We start from the raw sequence: 17,461 nt of genomic DNA, 5'->3' as shown, positions 1-17,461 counted from the left end.
CCAGAGAAATGAACTGATTTGCTAAAGGTCACACAGCTAGAAAGTAGAAATTCTGAGATTTATACCTTTGCAATCCAATTCCATCTGAACCATCATTCTTTGCTTCTCACATGATGTTCTAGTTGAGAAGATGTGAGAAACAGAGACTCATATACTGTTGGTGGATGCATATACTGGTATGATCTTTTCAGAGCAACCTAATTAAAAATATTTAAACGATACATTCTCTGATTCACAATTCCACCTGTGGACATTTCACACATTTATAAATGTAAATATTTGGCTATAACAATACTTACCATATCATTGTTTTAATAGAGGAAAAAGAAAATAACAATATAAATTTGGTTTAGTCAGTTTAATTGTGATGCAGTCATATAACAGAAGAGATGTAGCCGTTAAAAATAATATAGCAGAATATGAGGAGAAAATTTTCATGACATTGAAAGCAGGTAGAGAACACTTTGTAGACATTATATATATTAAAACATTTTTTTAAAAAAAGACTAGTAGAAAACTACCCTAAACTGTTAGGCGTTGGGGTATTATGGGTAGTTTTTTTTAGTACTTATTTATATGGCTGAATTGGGTTTTAGTTGCAGCACATGGGATCTGGTTTCCTGACAAGGGATTGAATGCAGGCACCCTGCTTTGGGAGAGGAGAATCTTACCACTGGACCACCAGAGAAGTCCCATATGGGTAGTTTTAATTTTCTTCTTTGTGCAGAATTTCACACACGGCTTTTATAATTAAACAGGTTTTTTTTTTTTTTTTCACTGTGGTAATATACAAAGATAAAATTTACCATTTTAAAATGCACAGTTACCTGAGTATGTTCACATTGTTGTGCAGCCTTTAACACTATCTCCTTTTTCATCACCTAAACTGAAATTCTATACCTATTAACTCATTATTCCTCCTTCTCCACCACAGCCCCTGGAAATCACTATTCCACTTTCTGTAGCTATTATTTGACTAGTCTAAGCACCTCTTAGATAAGTGGAATCGTAAAGTATTTGTCCTTTTGTGTCTGACTTATTTCACTTTACATGATGTCTTCCAGGTTCGTCCATATATGTAGCATATTTCTGTATTTTATTCCTTTTGAAGGCTGAATAATATTCTATTATATATGTATACCACATTTTGGTTATCCATCCATCCACTGATGGATGTTTGGGTTGCTTCCACCTTTCAGCTGTTGTGAATATACTATGAACATGGGTGTGCAAACGTCTGTATGAGCCTCTGCTTTCAATTTTGGGGTATATACTCAAGAGGTGGAATTGCTGGATCACATAGTTATTTTAATTTTTTGAGAACACTTGACCAGGGTTTTAATACTTAATTTTAAAAATTCTTTCAGTCGTTTCATCTCAGGGAACACATCCATTCACTCTTTTGTGAGGGTCCCAGTGTCTGAGCACAAATTGAGTTGTGGCACTAAAGTCAGTGCTCAGGTTGGTCAGCAAGAGATGGTGATCACTTGAATAGCACTGCCCCAGGTCAACTGGGCAGAACTTGATGGCCAAAAATTTTCTTTACTCTAAGGACAAATTCTTTTCACAAGGGGAATCCTGAAGACCAGTATTCTGTAGGCCTGGAATTTTATTATTAAAAATATAGGACTTGAAGAATCTCCTTGTAAAAACAGTGTTATTGGCTGATAACCCAGCCAGAATTTGGGAAGCAGAGGAGATGGAACTGAACTGTGTGAAGGAAGGAGATTAAACAGGAGCAGAATAGAAAGAGAATGGGAAAGGCCCCAAAGACACTCATTCTGCTTTACCATTTGTTTCATCAGGCTGCTGGTCTGAAGCATGCCAGAGCTGGGTGTTCACGTGTTCCCCTGCTTTGTCTCTTTCTCAGTAGGACTTTTGAACCGATGTGGAGGGGAAAATATTGAGCTGCATAGACCTAGACATTATTTTTATTTCTTTCTTTTTTTTTTTAGACATTATTTTTCAAAGGAGGACCGAGAAATCCATTTTGCCACTGATCAGTAAGTACAGTATAATTTCCCAAAGCTCAATTTACAAGGAAAGAAATTTAATAAATAGCTGAAGATACTCCTGGTTGAACCTGTAGGTTCTGTGTGTAGACTTGTGGAATCCTAAAGAGGTGGTTGCCTAGTAACCAATATAAGCAGCTTTGGAATCTAAAACTAAGTCAGGTTTAAGATGGCAAAACCTTGTTTCCTGTTGAAGATTGTGTGTGGGAAGCCACTTTGAAGGTAATTTCAAAATACTGCTGCTGCTTCATCAGTATGTGAAAGGAGCTTAGTAGCATCAGATAAATTATGAGAAGCAGTCAGAAGTAGTTGAAAAGATTTTGGATTAGGTGTCAAAGTGTCAGTTTTGCTAGGTACTAACTAGTACTGTGATCTTAGTTACATGTCTTCTCTCTGGACCTCAGTTTTGGCACCTATTAATAAAATAGTTGTGACAGATCGGCTCTGTGCCAGAGTTTCCACAATAATCTTATGAGACAACCCTCTTGGTTTAGTCGTTAGGACTTGGCACTTTCACTGCCATGGCTGGGGTTCAGTCCCTGGTTGGGGAACTAAGATCCTGTAAGCCATGCAGCACAGCCAAAAAAAAAAAAAAGAAATTAAAGGGGGGGAAATGTAAGGAACTTTCTGTTAAGAAAGAGGCAGCAGAGAGAGGGTATTTGAAATAAGCCTGGTTAAGTGTTCCCTGATCCCACTCTTCTCACTAACTAAGCTTCTTTCATAAATCCCATTGATACCTCCTGGAGCTATAGTTTCTCTAAATTTAATGTGTATAAAAACCTCTGAGATCTTGTTAAAATGCAGATTTCTAGGCTTCACTTGCAGCCTCCTGAGTCAATATTCTAGAGTGTGGGACACAGGAGTCTGCATTTTAATGAACTCCTCAGGTGATCTTGATGCAGAAAGTCTTTTAGCCATATCTAACAAGCACTGTCCCAGAAGCTGAGTGTCCCCTCTTGGGCCCTACCTCAGAACTTCAGAATCTGGAGGTGGAAATGAGAGTGTACTACTTTTTTAAAACTCTCAGAAGATATGGTGCTACAGCTTATAGCATTTCCTTCTGTGGCAGTTTCTACTGCTTTAGTAACAGAGGTAAAAAACAAGATACTCCTTTTGTTGCTGTTTAGTTGCTCAGTCGTATCCAACTCTTTGTGACCCCATGGACTATCGTCTGCCCAGCTCTTCTTGTCCATGGAATTCTCCAGGCAAGAATAATGGAGTGGGTTGCCATTTCCTTCTGCAGGGGACCTTCCAGATCCCGGATTAAACACGTGTCTCCAGCATCAGCAGTGAGCCACTAGGGAAGCTCAATTATTCCTTTTAGCGTGCATTAATTAGCCTACTTCAACTATTTCTGCAGAATAAAGGCAATAGACCAGGGGGTGAGGGTACAGGACTGAAAAGATGAAAAGAAGAGTGGAACTAAATTTGGAACCTCTCAGTTCGCACCCATTTTGAGTCTGGATTCTTCTATCAGGTTTTAACTGGAGGCATAAACCTTCTAGCCCCACTCCCGCCTATCCAGTCAGCTTCCTAGAAGTGCAAGAGATGATGATGGTGGTTGCTGTTTACCAGATTACAGGGCCTTGGTCTGTAGTCATGCCAGGTTTGAGTAATTGTATGATGCCATTTATTCAGTTTTTTATGCTGTCCGTGCACAAAAGCACCTGGGACCTGCCACTCTGCTTTTGCTTCTTAAGGTCTATTTGTTGGGAGGGGACCCTGCCTCCGTGTTGGTCCAGGTAACATTTAAGTTTGGATAATATGGAGCTTCCAAACTCCGTTTGTAGGTCTTTTTTTCCCCTCTCTCTTCCTAAACGTTTCCTTAGTGCCCAGTGCATCTAACTGTGGGGTCCCAGAGACTTGCCTTCTAAAGGATAGTACTCTATGTTCTAAATCAATAATAACAGTTTCTCTCAGTTACGTAATACACATGTTCCCCTAATTTTTACCTTCATATCAACACTAAATTAGAACAGGTGTCGGACTCTATTTTCAGATTGGTAAACTCAGGCAAACCTTAGAAGACGAGATAGTTGGATGGCATCCCTGACTCAACGGACATGAGTTTGAGCAAGCTCTGGGAGATGGTAAAGGACAGGGAGACCTGGCGTGCTGCAGTCCATGGGGTCCCAAAAAGGAGGACATGACTGAGCGACTGAACAAGGCAAACCACGGTTATTAAATCATTTGCCACGAGTAACATGGCTGGGAGTTGCAGAATCTGCCTGACAAACCTCTTTTGACCAAATCTTAGAACATTTTGTCCTGTCCCAATTCCTTTACAAAGACATGTCCACATGTATTTCCTTCTTTTTCAACAAGCCATCATCTTAGATGATGGTAACTATTCCTTGAGAATTTATAATAACTGATAATGATAATATCGTGTTCTTTCTGGGATGATAACATTGTGAGCAAAGATTGTATATGTCACAGGCTAAAGGGCTTATATCTGGGGACACCCCAAATCATTCCATATTGGTGAACCTTGGGGCAAAACCAGTCCTCATTCGGTTTTGCAAGTGTTTGGGCTCAAAATGCCCCCTGACTTAGAAGCAAGATACTAACACATTGATAGGTTAAGAATGATGAGATGTTCTATTAGGCAGTACAAAAGGCAGGAGTGCACTAATACTGTTTCCATCTAAGCAGTTCATTTTCCACCAGGCAGAACAGACACTGTGCAAAGAAAAATACCGCCTTGTGAACACGCTTTAGCCTTGCCCTAATTTTTTTTTAATCTGACTTTAAAAAATACTCAGTGCCCTGTGGCCATGTGGCCTTTGTGATTGTGAAGAGATGAAACAACTAAATGTAATCTTATGCTCAAACACTCGTGGAGGGACATCACATTAATCATGTGTGACTTAGTTTAAGTTAGGTTATTAATTCTGGCCTAGTGCCAACTATGACAACTTTGACAGCATGCCAAAGCTAGCCCTTCACAAAAAGCAACTCACCAAAAGGTCAGATTTAATACAAAGACAGTGGGATAAATCAAGCCCTAAAAACAGCAGGTACTATTTCTGGGTGTTGTGAAGGGAAGAGAGAGGAGTCAGATCTAGGCTAAAGGGTACCCTGTGCACAGGGCAGGAAAGGCAGGAGTTGGCACTCAGCATGACAGGAAAATGATCTCACTTTCATGATTACATGTTGGGTGGGGAGGCCCTACCTGCCCCTGAAAATGGCAAGGTCAACATGGTGCCATGGTGGGGAGTGGAGTTGAGCATGGGCCAAAGCCAGTGTGGCAGAGTTAAGTGCTCTGAGGTTGGATCTGATGACTGTAAAGTCTGACTCTTCTATTTATGGCCAGTGTGATCTGAAGTAATTTACCAACCCCTCTGAGCCTCAGCTTCTTCCCACAAGCAATAAAGACCATAATATCAACCTGGTGTCAAGCTCTTAGCAATACTCTATAACTATCAATTATCGTTATTAGGCTAAGGAAGTGCTTCAGAAGGAACATTTCTTTAAAAAAAAAAAAAGCACAAGCATCAGGCATTTGTCCTCTATAGAATTTTCCATGCTAGCTAGCTAAAACCCAGAAACAGCTTGCCCAATAGTCAAGAGCTAAGGTGATTTATCTCCTTGATAAAACATTCTGCAGCTGTAAAACATTTTAACAGTGAAGACAGTGTAGCAATATGGAAAAGTACTGGGTAATACTGAAAGAGCAGACTGGGGATACTGTCCTTATGGTGCTGTTAAGGAGTCAAATACTTAATGGCACAAGGTGTCACAGGGCAAAAGTTAAAATAACTGAAATGGACTAGGAGAGGTTTGTAAATTTGTGTGACATAGAGGCCTGGATAGGTCAACAAAGAATTACAGAGTAGGCAGGAACTGAGGTGTCCTGGAAGAATGGACAGAATTTCATGTACAGGACACAGAAGGATGTATCCTTCTGTAATGGACTTGTGATGGACACTCAGAGAAGAGCTAAAGAGTCAGGAGGAGAGGTTATGTCAGGACAAGGTCATAAACAGGTCATACTCAAGGAGAGCCCTGAATGCCAGGCTGTGTTGTCTGAACTTTGCACTGTAAGTTTTTTGAACAGGGAGAAAGCCACGTTTGGGGGAAAACTGGAAGCATGGGATACTGTTAAAAGCCAATAATCTCTCAGGAGATGAGGGGCTGAGCTTTGGGACAAATGTGAGAACCAGAAGCAAAGGCCTGACACAAGGAATATTTTGATTTTTGCAGCAACTCTTTCTTTTGTCTTTCTAACTCACATGGCTTCTCCCTGCTCCCTCATCTCTTCTCCAAGTCTTTTCTTACTGACTGCTATGGGCCACCAACTTCTACTGACCTAGAGCTCTTATCAGTTCCTCCCATCCCCTTAACAGATGCCTGGTCACGCCCCCAGGCCCTCTTCTGGACCAGGCAGCCTGGAAGGAGGCATTTGCTGGGAAACAATGACTGGAACGGAAAAGGGAAAGACCATTCTTCCACACCGTTTCCCTCAGTCACTCCTCCTACGGCTGGGATGGGGCATGATTTTCTCCAATGTAAAACCAAGAAACAAAAAGGAATGTGCCTCCGTTTCCGGTGTGCCTCCAGTCTTCCACTTCAGCCCACAGCACTGTGCACACCTCAAGAACAAATACCTGAACAAGGCCAGTGCAAACCTGACGTTTTCTCAGGAGGTGGTGTGGCAGCGAGGGCTGCCCAGCGTCCCTTACAACCAGTACAGCTTTGACCATCTCTACGATGCCAGTGGCATCATTCAGCCTCGCCAGGTCAGGAAGGCCCAGCCTGAGAAGAAGCCCATCTGCCTCAAGGTCTCGGATTCTCCAGGTCCCCCAACAAAGGTCACCTCCCAGGCTGTGAAGATGGAAAGCTATGCCAATCTTACAAAACTGAAGAAGTCAAAGCCAGCTAGTGCAGGCCAGGAGGCATCTAGCCCCCTCAGTCTTCATCCAAGTGGGGAGCTGGACATGCTGGACCTGTCACTTGCTCCAGAAGTGAACCTGGAGGAGAGAGAAACCTGGCTTCCGCCTCCTGAGAAGGAGGCCAGAGCCTGGGAGGCCGTGGTGCTGGGAAAGCTGAACAAGCGCACTGCCCGATGGATCCAGAACAAGCGTCCTCCAAGGCCAGGGGTGTCCACCAGTAAGTGGCAGAGCTTCTTGCGCCAGCAGTACGACTGGAGCCACATCCGTGACGAACTCACTTCCTCCAGTGACCTGGACCTCTTGGAACAGCTGGAGGAAGAAGAGACGGCAGAATTTGAGGGTCGAAGTGTCGTCCTGCCCACCCAGGAGGAAAAGAAGCCAGAGTTGCTGCTTCCCGTCTATTATCGGTAAGCTAGCCAGGGCCTCGGGCATGCCTTTGAGAATCCCTGGTTCCCCTTCAAGGACTCCCAGGTGGGCTCGCATTCCGCATTGCAGAACTCTCCCATTAATCTCTTGTGTTTTCCACCACCAACCTACTAAGACTTCCACAAAGTAAGGTTTCTCAACCTCAGCCCTCTTGGCATCCTGGGTTGGATAATTCTGTGTTGGGGGAGGCCGGCCCAGTGCGCTGTAGGATGTTTGGCAGCATCCTACTGGAAGCCAGTAGCACTCTCCGCCTGTGACGACCAAAGATGTCCTCAGATGTTGACACATGTCCCTCTGAAGGACAAAACTGCTCCCAGTTGAGTACCACTGCCTTTAAAGGAAGGAGTTCGTAGCCTTTCCCAGCAGAGCCATTCTGCTGTTCCAGGTACTAACCAGGGGCTCCTAGAAATGTGTCCATGGTGAGAGTGAAGAAGGCAGAGACCTCATGGTTCTGAGGCTTGGTCCCACCTTACTCTGAATAAGGAGCCAGTGTGTCACTCAAAAACTGACTGGCAACAGGATAGAGAACTAAACAAGCTGAGAGAAGAGGAGGATTGCTATGCATTTCTCACATGGCTTCCTTTTCATTTATAACTAGAAGGAAGACTGGAGCTGTAACAGCCCTGTTTCCTAGAAGTGAGCTAAAAAATAAGTGGCAATATTTATTCCTTCATTTATTGCACAAATATGCATTGCACTCCCACTACTTTCCGGGCACTCTGTGAAGTGCTGGGAATACAACGTAAATGAGACAGCTGGGACCTATCCTTTAAAGAACTTACAGTCTGTTCACTGAACAACCACACATGAGAGATAAAGTGAGGTCATGGAGGAGGTGGGCTCCCTTCCCCAAGTCCAGGCATCCTCTAAGGGCACCGATTTTAAAGCTACCTATCCCCCTCTTTCTCCTCCTCTCAATCCTTCCAAGACTGCCAAATTACTTGCCGCAAGTGCAGATAGCTGAAACCATGCCTGGCATGAATAAGACGGCTGAGGAAATAGATGAAAAGGGGAGCCTCTACAAGCCCCCAAGCCAGAGCCACGTTCGACAGGTGAATCCCCGAGCTGGAAAGTTTGCTTACTCCACAGACAACACCTTTGAACAGGAGATTTATTTCGGTAATGGAGCTGGGGTCCTGTAGTCGGGGCTGAGGGGACATGGAGCAGGGAGGTGGAAGGAAGCAGGGAGCTGGAGGCGTCATGGATGTGGATGAGAGGCCCTGGATGAACCAGGTGTTCATGGGAACATCTCCTGGTTAACTAACATGGGAAGGTTTTGGGCAGGGGGTAGGGGGATGGACGGTGGGGATAGGGAGTAGGTATCCAATGGGGACGGGACTTCTTCCCTATCTCTTATGCTGCTTCTTCTTCCCCTCATCCTTACTGAGGAGGTAGTGGAGGGTAGGATGGCAGAGCAAGCAAGATGTGGCTTTGGGAACAACCTACCTCTTCTCTGCACACCCTTATCCCTTCTCTCACTGAGATTATTCCCCCACTGAGGTGCTGTGTTCGAAGAAAAATCCTAGACTTTGGAGATCTGAGTTTAAATCCTGGCTTAGCCCCCTCCTCCTAACCTTCAGCAAATTATATAATCCCTGTGAGCCTCATGTACCTTATTTGTAAAACAATATCAACTAAAATGCTCTTCAAAGAGATGGAAACTATATAGTGCTTCTCACCCAGTGCCCACCAGCTTCCGCATCCGTCCCACTAGCTTTTAGATGCCTGGGCTTCTGGGATACACAGTCTAGGCCCACATGCTCCAAGTTGTTTCTTCTTCCCTACCCCCATCTTGTTCCTAAACTGCTTTCAACTGAAAGTCTTCGTAAAGTATTTAACAAAATTATTCGGACAAAGGTATTTATGACTGCTGAGAGATGAATTAGGGAAATCTTCATTAGTGTCTAGCTTTTCATAGGGGACAATACCTGTAAGTTAGGTTCTGACTTGGTTTATGGGCCATTTTGAGGCCACCAGCTCATACTTCCAAGCAACAGTCACCTTCAAGGGATGTCCCCGGAGCACAGTAGCCGTGAGTACCAGAGGCTAGAGTAGGGCCAAAGGAAACTGGGTCTCCTGTGTGCTTCTTGCTGAATCCTTTCTCCATCGTCCCCATTAACCAGGCATACCCACTACCTTGCTTTATTTATAGTTTGCCATCCATGTACATATTAATATGCAATAATTTTTATTTAGCATTTTAAAACTTCATATGAAATTAGATCATTTTGTATTTGATTTGGTTTTTTAAATGGAATTTTTGGGGGGAAATAAAAGGAAATTCAGTCTGATCCTGGTGACCAAAAACCCAGGAAGAGAGGAGGAGGGGGTTCTAAGGACTCATTATTTCTTTATCTGTTCACAGATGAAGTTCAGATCGTCCACCAAATTGGTGCAAAGAGAGACCAAATTCTCCTGGAAAATCTCAATCGATACATCAAGCAGTTATATAAGGTCTTCCCTGAAACCCCAGAAAGGTGGACTTCTCAGCCAGTTCCTGAATCAAGTAAGCAGGAAGCTGATACTGATAATGGGAGTAAAGATGGAAGTGGGCCTGTTTCTTTAAAGTCCCTGTTCTGCAGGTGGGGACACCATCAGCATCTAGGGGAGTCCCTCCCAACTAACTAAGAATCATCTCATAAAATTATAAGATATTAACTATAACAAGGAAAAGCCTCTGTGGCCCAAACAGCTTGGGTTAAGTGTAACCAAGTGGTTAACCAAGAACTTAAGTATAACCAAGCAGTTTAGGGCCAGTAATTACTAACAAGACAGATCTGGCTTAATAGTTCCAAAGGAAGTACATTAAAATTCTGATGTAGCGCTCTACCCTCCCACTCCATTCTCAGGCCCGTACCTGCTTCAGGCCCTAGGGTCAACTGGTGTTTTAAATTTCTATTTCATGAGTATATCATTCTTCAATCTGTATGTTAGTAAGGAAGAGGGAAAGGAGTTAATCAAGAAATCAACTTCTGAAACAAAAGTGCCCATCCTCCAAGAGACTATATCTCCATTGCCCATGACTCTCTTCTTGGCAGTGTCTCTTCAGATAGGCCCCTTGTATGCAGGAACTAGCAGTAGTAGTGACCCATTCTTTTTCCCACCAGCCCCTAACCTGTCTCTCATGTTGCCTGGCTCTACAGGAAACAGCCACAAGAGTAGACAAGGTGCTAATGATGGCAGGTGTAGGCAGTTTCCACCAAACTCACACATACACCCTCCTTGTTGAGGGCTACCATTGTAAAATGGTGAAGAAAGCATGTAGCAAAGCCTTGGATTGGATCTTGGCAAGTCCCCTTCCAGGGCTACAGCTGCCTCATTAAAACTGAGACACTAGGGACTTTCTTGGTGGTCCAGTGGTTAAGACTCCACGCTTCTATTGCAGGGGGCCGGGTTCCATCCAAGTCTGGGGACCCATGATCCTACATGCTGCCAGGCATGGCCAAAAAAGCAACAACAACAACAACAAACTGAGACACTAATCAATCCTACAGCAAGGCACTTGTAAACCCCTCAGTTCAGTCAGTTCAGTCATGTCTGACTCTTTGCAACCCCATGGACTGCAGCACCCCAGGCTTCCCTGTCCATCACCAACTCCCAGATCTTGCTCAAACTCATATGCATTCGAGTCAGTGATGCCATCCAACCATCTCATCCTCTGCCGTCCCCTTCTCTTCCTGCCTTCAGTCTTTCCCAGCATCAGGGTCTTTTCTAATGAGTCAGCCCTTCACATCAAGTACTCAAAGTACCGAAGTTTCAGCTTCAGCTTCAGTCCTTCCAGTGAATATTCAGGACTAATTTCCTTTGGGATTGACTACTTTCCTTTAGGATTGACTGCTTTGATCCCCTTGCAGTCCAAGGAAGTCTCAAGAGTCTTCTTCAACACCACAGTTCAAAAGCATCAATTCTTCAGCACTCAGCTTTCTTTGTAGTCCAACTCTCACATCCATACATGACTATTGGAAAAACCGTAGCTTTGACTAGATGGACCTTGGTCGGCAAAGTAATGTCTCTGCTTTTTAATATAGTGTCTAGGTTGGTCATAGCTTTTCTTCCAAGGAGCAAGCATCTTTTAATTTAATGGCTGCAATCACCATCTGCAGTGATTTTGGAGCCTAAGAAAATAGTCTCTCACAGTTTCTATTGTTTCCCCATCTATTTGCCATGATACTATGATCTTAGTTTTCTGAATGTTGAGTTTTAAGCCAAATTTTCACTCTCCTCTTTCACTTTCATCAAGAGACTCTTTAGATCTTATTTGCTTTCTGCCATAAGGGTGGTGTCATCAGCATACCTGAAGTTATTGATATTTTTCCCAGAAATCTCAGTTCCAGCTTGTGCTTCATCCAGCCTGCCATTTCACATGATGTACTCTGCTGCTGCTGCTGCTGCTGCTGCTAAGTCACTTCAGTCATGTCCGACTCTGTGTGACCCCCATAGACGGCAGCCACCAGGCTCCCCTGTCCCTGGGATTCTCCAGGCAAGAACACTGGAGTGGGTTGCCATTTCCTACTCCAATGCATGAAAGTGAAAAGTGAAAGTGAAGTCACTCAGTCATGTCCAACTCTTAGCGACCCCATGGACTGCAGCCTACCAGGCTCCTCCATCCATGGGATTTTCTAGGCAAAGTACTGGAGTGGGGTGCCATTGCCTTCTCCAGATGTACTCTGCATAGAAGTTAAATAAGCAGGGTGACAGTATACAGCCTTGATGTACTCTTTTCCCAATTTGGAACCAGTCTGTTGTTCCATGTCCAGTTTTAACTGTTCCTTCTTGACCTGCATACAGATTTCTCAGGAGGCAGGTAAGGTGATCTGGTATTCCCATCTCTTGAAGAATTTTCCATAGTTTGTTGTGATCCACACAGTCAAAGGCTTTAGCGTAGTCAATGAAGCAGAAGTAGATGTTTTTCTGGAACTCTCTTGCTTTTTCGATGATCCAACGGATGTTGGCAATTTGATCTTTGGTTCCTCTGCCTTTTCTAAAACCAGCTTGAACATCTGGAAGTTCTTGATTCTTGTACTGTTGAAGCCTCGCTTGAAGAATTTTGAGCATTACTTTGCTAGCGTGTGAGATGGGTGCAATTGTGCAGTAGTTTGAACATTCTTTGACATTGCCTTTCTTTGGGATTGGAATGAAAATGCCTTTTCCAGTCCTGTGGCCACTGCTGAGTTTTCCAAATTTGCTGGCATATTGAGTGCAGCACTTTCACAGCATCATCTTTTAGAATTTGAAATAGCTTAACTGGAATTCCATCATTTCCACTAGCTTTGTTCGTAATGATGCTTCCTAAGCCCCACTTGACTTCACATTCCAGAATGTCTGGTTCTAAGTGAGTGATCACATCATCGTGTTTATCTGGGTCATGAAGATCTTTTTTGTATAGTTCTTCCTGTATTCTTGCCACCTCTTCTTAACATCTTCTGCTTCTGTTGGGTCCATACCTTTATTGTGCCCATCTTTGCATGAAATTTTCCCTTGGTATCTCTAATTTTCTTGAAGGGATCTCTAGTCTTTCCCATTCTATTGTTTTCCTCTATTTCTTTGCACTGATCAGTGAGGAAGGCTTTCTTAGCTCTCCTTGCTATTCTTTAGAAATCTGCATTCAAATGGGTATATCTTTCCTTTTCTCCTTTGCCTTTAGCTTTTCTTCTTTTCTCAGCTATTTGTAAGGCCTCCTCAGACAACCATTTTGCTTTTTTGCATTTCTTTTTTTTGGGTATGGTCTTGATCACTGCCTCCTGTACAGTGTTACAAACCTCTGTCCATAGTTCCTCAGGCACTCTATCAGATCTCATCCCTTGAATCTATTTGTCACTTCCACTGTATAATCATAAGGGATTTGATTTAGGTCATACCTGAATGGTCTAGTGGTCTCCCTAGTTTCTTCAGTTCTTGAATTTTGCAATAAAGAGTTCATGATCTGAGCCACAGTCAGCTCCCGGTCTTGTTTTTACTGACTGTATAGAGCTTTTCCATCTTTGGCTGTAAAGAATGTAATCAATATGATTTCAGTATTGACCATCTGGTGATGTTCATGTGTAGAGTCATCTCTTGTGTTGTTGGAAGAGGGTGTTTGCTTGTAAACCCTTAGTAGCTTATGATCCCACTCCTCCTCCCAAATTAGGAACACTAAAAAGGAAACAATAAATTAGGAATTAATGGCCAATTATATCCTACTTTTAATGGCAATATATCAAATATTGAGTTTTATGAGCAAATCTTATTACATATAAATATATTTATGTTCCTAAAGATTTCTTAAACATATATAAAGGTTTGTATGTACCTTATCTTTTCTTCCCTACATTTCTCCGCCCATCATCATGGCTTTATCATGTCTGTAGTCACCACCTATCATGACTCCCAAGGGGACTTGTACCCAGTTTTCTACATAATCACAGGAAAACTGGCTCTTGACGGTTTTGTTTTGCATTGGTGCTAGCTAGGAATAGGCATGTGATGCTGGCTGGGAACTCAGGCCCAGGGCAATGGGCATAATACCTCATACTGTCACCCTGCACAGCTTGCAAGCCTGTGAAAGGAGCCATGCGCTGGACAGCTTTGCCCACACTGGCCAAGGATCTGCTGCTGAAGGTGGGTGAGAGGGACATGTCCGTGAAGACCAGGAAACTGAAGAAGCAAGCAGAGTCACTGAAGGAGAATGTGTCTTGGGAACTGGTGGTCCTGCGAAGGATGCTGCAGGAATGGAAGATGGCCTGGGCTCTAAGTGAGTGAAGGAGGGGTGCAGGGGTGGGGGGGGGGCAGTGGGGGTGATTGTCCTGACATAGCAGTGATTTTTGAAGGAAGAAGTTCTGACCTTGGCCAAGTATTTCTCAATCTTTGAAAATCCATCCCTCTCTTATGAAGAATAAAAATCTGGTTGCCTCATCAAGGCTAGACTAGGTAAGAGCTTTTCATACAATGGCAGTTGCATTTATCTGGATGCTTTTCACATGGGCAGGTTCTACACCAGTAATTTGTGGAAACTCACTACCCAGAGAACTCTTCACAGGCAGAGACCCTATCTTACTGACCCCTGAAATGTCACACTCAATACATGATGCATGAAAGAAAGGGTAAATATGCTGCCCAAGCAATGGAAACACAGTGATCAAAAGAAACTGCAATTGGCTCTCCAAAATTCATTTGTAAATCTGGAATTAGCACATATTTACTTTGCCTTCACAGATTCCAGAATAGTGTGCCTGAAGCAAAGGAAGGGCCCAACAAGGACTGTCAAAAACTGCAAGATTTGAGGACTCAAGGGCTGCTGGCTTTCAGAACGTGAAAAACTAGTTTAGTTAGTACAGGAAAGAAGAGGTGATGCATCACATAAACTGGGTCATATAAACAAAAAGGTTGAAAAAGAGATTCTGAGTAAAAACTACCAGTAGGGAGCACCTACAGGTGATGGGAGCACTGAAACAAAAGCTCACGCCTATAACAAGTGTAGCTATGCTTGTGGCCCAGCTGGTAAAGAATCTCCCTGCAATGCAGGAGACCTGGGTTTGATCCCTGAGTTGGGGAGGTCCTCTGGAGAAGGGAAAGGCTACCCAGCCCAGTATTCTGGCCTGGAGAATTCCATGGACTGTTATAGTCCATGGGGTGGCAAAGGGTCGGACACGACTCAGTGACTTTCACTTTCACATGCTGTGTTTGGTCATGTCTCTTTGTGACCCCATGAACTCTAGCCCACCAGGCTCCTCTATCCATGGAATTTTCCACACAGGAGTACTGGAGTGGGTTGCCAGGCTAGCCTCCGGGACCTTCCCGACCCAGGGATTGAACCTGCGTGTCTCTTGTGCCCCCTGCATTGACAGGCAGATTCTTTACCACTAGCATCACCTGGGAAGCCCCTATAAAGAGGGCAAAGTACCCTTGATCACTGTCTTATTGTTCCATTTTCCAGATGATAACAATGAAGAGTTAGTTATGGGAATTCCCTGGTGGTCTAGTGGTTCAGACTCAGGCTTTCACTGCTGTGGACCCAGGTTCGGTCCCTGGTCAGGGAATTAAGATTCCATAAGCCATGCAGTGAGGAAAAAAGAAAGAAAGAAAGAAATTATTTAAACAAACAAAAAAGATAGAATACAGGATGGGATTGGGAGGAGTTTTGTTCGAGAATTCTTAATACCTAAGAAGATTCAGCTCAGTTGGTAAAGAATCTGCCTACAGTGCAGGAGACCCAGGTTCGATCCCTGGGTTGAGAAGATGCCCTGGAGAAGGAAATGGCAACCCACTCCAGTATCCTTGCCTGGAAAGTCTCATGGACAGAGGAGCCTGGTGAGCTGCAGTCCATGGGGTCACAAAGAGTCGGGCACGACTGAGTGACTAACACTTACTCCCTTAAGAAGATTCAGGGAGCATCAAAGAAATAACTTCCTCAGGGCGGCATCTGTGGGGCCCTTTATGCTTCTGAGCTGTTATGCTTGGATTGTCCTAGGGGAAGGGGCCTTCTTGTCACCTGTCTGTAACACAATGTCTAACCCTAAGTGGTCCTCTTCTAATTCTCCTCCTGTGGTGTAGTCATCGAGTGGCACCATAAGACCATTGAGGGCCTGCTGCAGAGCTTGGTGGACATCCATGACGACGTCCGGATCCAAGCCATCGTCACTTGCGCCACAGCTGCTCTAGAACGGCCCCGTGCTGCCTTCAGTCAAGGGGACTCCGGTAAGAGCCACAGCGGGACCGCTCGAGCATATAAGCAATCCATAGAACCATAGAAGTTTTGAACTGGCGGGGACCTTGGAGCTTATCTGAGATTATTTCACAAAATGGAAACAAAGACCCAGAGACTGGCCTGAATATACACAACTTCTCAGCAACAGAGATGAGTTTAAAATTCCTGACTTTTGATCTAGTGCTTTTTTGCACTAATTTCATCACCCTTGGATGCTTAGTAGTTCACAAGCAAGTTCACATTGTTCTGCCTTGAGAGATCCCATTCATAATAACCAAAGAGTATGTATATATATGTATGTATATGCACACACTTTTCTCCCGACTGCAATTTAGTCCTTCTTTTCACAGCATGTTGACAGTCTCAAACTCAACATGTCCCACACTAAACTCATCAGTCTTGCCATTAGACCCCTCCTCACATCCCACATAGCAACCAGCAGCCCCATAACCCAGCCAGTTTGAGTCAGGACCCTGGGAGTCAGCGTGAACAAAAATCCTTCCTCTCCCCACAACTAATTGACCAATAGATTCTATGGATTCTGCTTCATAAACTTTTTTTTTATTACAAAAGAAATACAAAGTGTCATTATCAGTCAACACAGAGGAGTTTAAAAAGAGGTTCCTTCCAACCCACCTCCCAGCCCCAGTCCCACCCCATGCCATTTCCAGGGTATACAATGTTTAGTTTGGCATTCTACAACTTTCTGTGCTTTTACAAACATATGACAACATATATGTAGGTTTTTCTATTTATTACAAAAATGAGTATTGAATTTTACCAGCCATTTTCTAGTTTTTTCTCCTTTAATTTGTGGTTATAACAAATTCTAGTGTTAAAATCTTAGAATAAATCCTAATGGATCATTCTCTTATTACTCCACTGGATTTGATTTGTTCTTATTTTAAAAAGTTTTAATATATTTGTAAATGAAATTGGTAATTTTGTGTTTATTTACACTATTTTTGTTAAGTTTTAGTTTTTACTAGTTTTGTAAAATGAATTAAAAACTTGGCCATTTTCCCCAATGGCTGTATAACCTTTTGAAAAAGAAATGTCAATCGCATTTTTCTTTGCTAGCAATAAACAGTTAAAAAAGGAACATTTCCCATCTACAAGAGCTAGAAGTATAATCTACCGAGGAGCTGGTTTAACCAGACACAGGACTCAGATGACAGAAACTATAAAATGCTATTAAAAAGACGTAAAACCCACTGACTCTTACTAACCCCCAAGTGCCTTCTCAGACACCACCTTTTGTGTATAGCCTGGGCTGACACTTTTTCCTTCTCTGCTGCTGGCAGCACCCTAATATTATTCTGTCCTTATATTTATCATTCTGTCATAACTGTCTGTTTACTTTTCTGCTATCTCTACCAGGCAAGGAACTTCTTAGAGGTGGGGACTCATTTTATCTCTACAAAGTTGTTAAGTTTTTTTTAAGG

General features: G+C 43.3%; 1 protein-coding gene across 1 annotated transcript in view; it reads left to right on the top strand.

Moving 5' to 3' along the window:
- The window catches only part of HEATR4 (HEAT repeat containing 4), a 48,166-nt gene that overhangs the window by 1,631 nt on the left and 29,074 nt on the right, over positions 1 to 17,461 (top strand). Inside the window, exons 2-7 of the mRNA XM_055538596.1 lie at positions 1,956 to 2,003; positions 6,362 to 7,314; positions 8,262 to 8,452; positions 9,699 to 9,839; positions 13,860 to 14,063; positions 15,863 to 16,006. Of these exons, the coding sequence (XP_055394571.1) occupies positions 6,362 to 7,314; positions 8,262 to 8,452; positions 9,699 to 9,839; positions 13,860 to 14,063; positions 15,863 to 16,006 (1,633 nt within the window). The 5' untranslated portion in view covers positions 1,956 to 2,003. The remainder of the gene's footprint in view (positions 1 to 1,955; positions 2,004 to 6,361; positions 7,315 to 8,261; positions 8,453 to 9,698; positions 9,840 to 13,859; positions 14,064 to 15,862; positions 16,007 to 17,461) is intronic.

This window comes from Bubalus kerabau, chromosome 10, assembly GCF_029407905.1.
Source record: "Bubalus kerabau isolate K-KA32 ecotype Philippines breed swamp buffalo chromosome 10, PCC_UOA_SB_1v2, whole genome shotgun sequence".
Classification (NCBI taxonomy): Eukaryota; Metazoa; Chordata; class Mammalia; order Artiodactyla; family Bovidae; genus Bubalus; species Bubalus kerabau.
The sequence above is the reverse complement of the archived record's forward strand: the minus strand, read 5'-3'. Positions and strand labels throughout refer to the sequence as shown.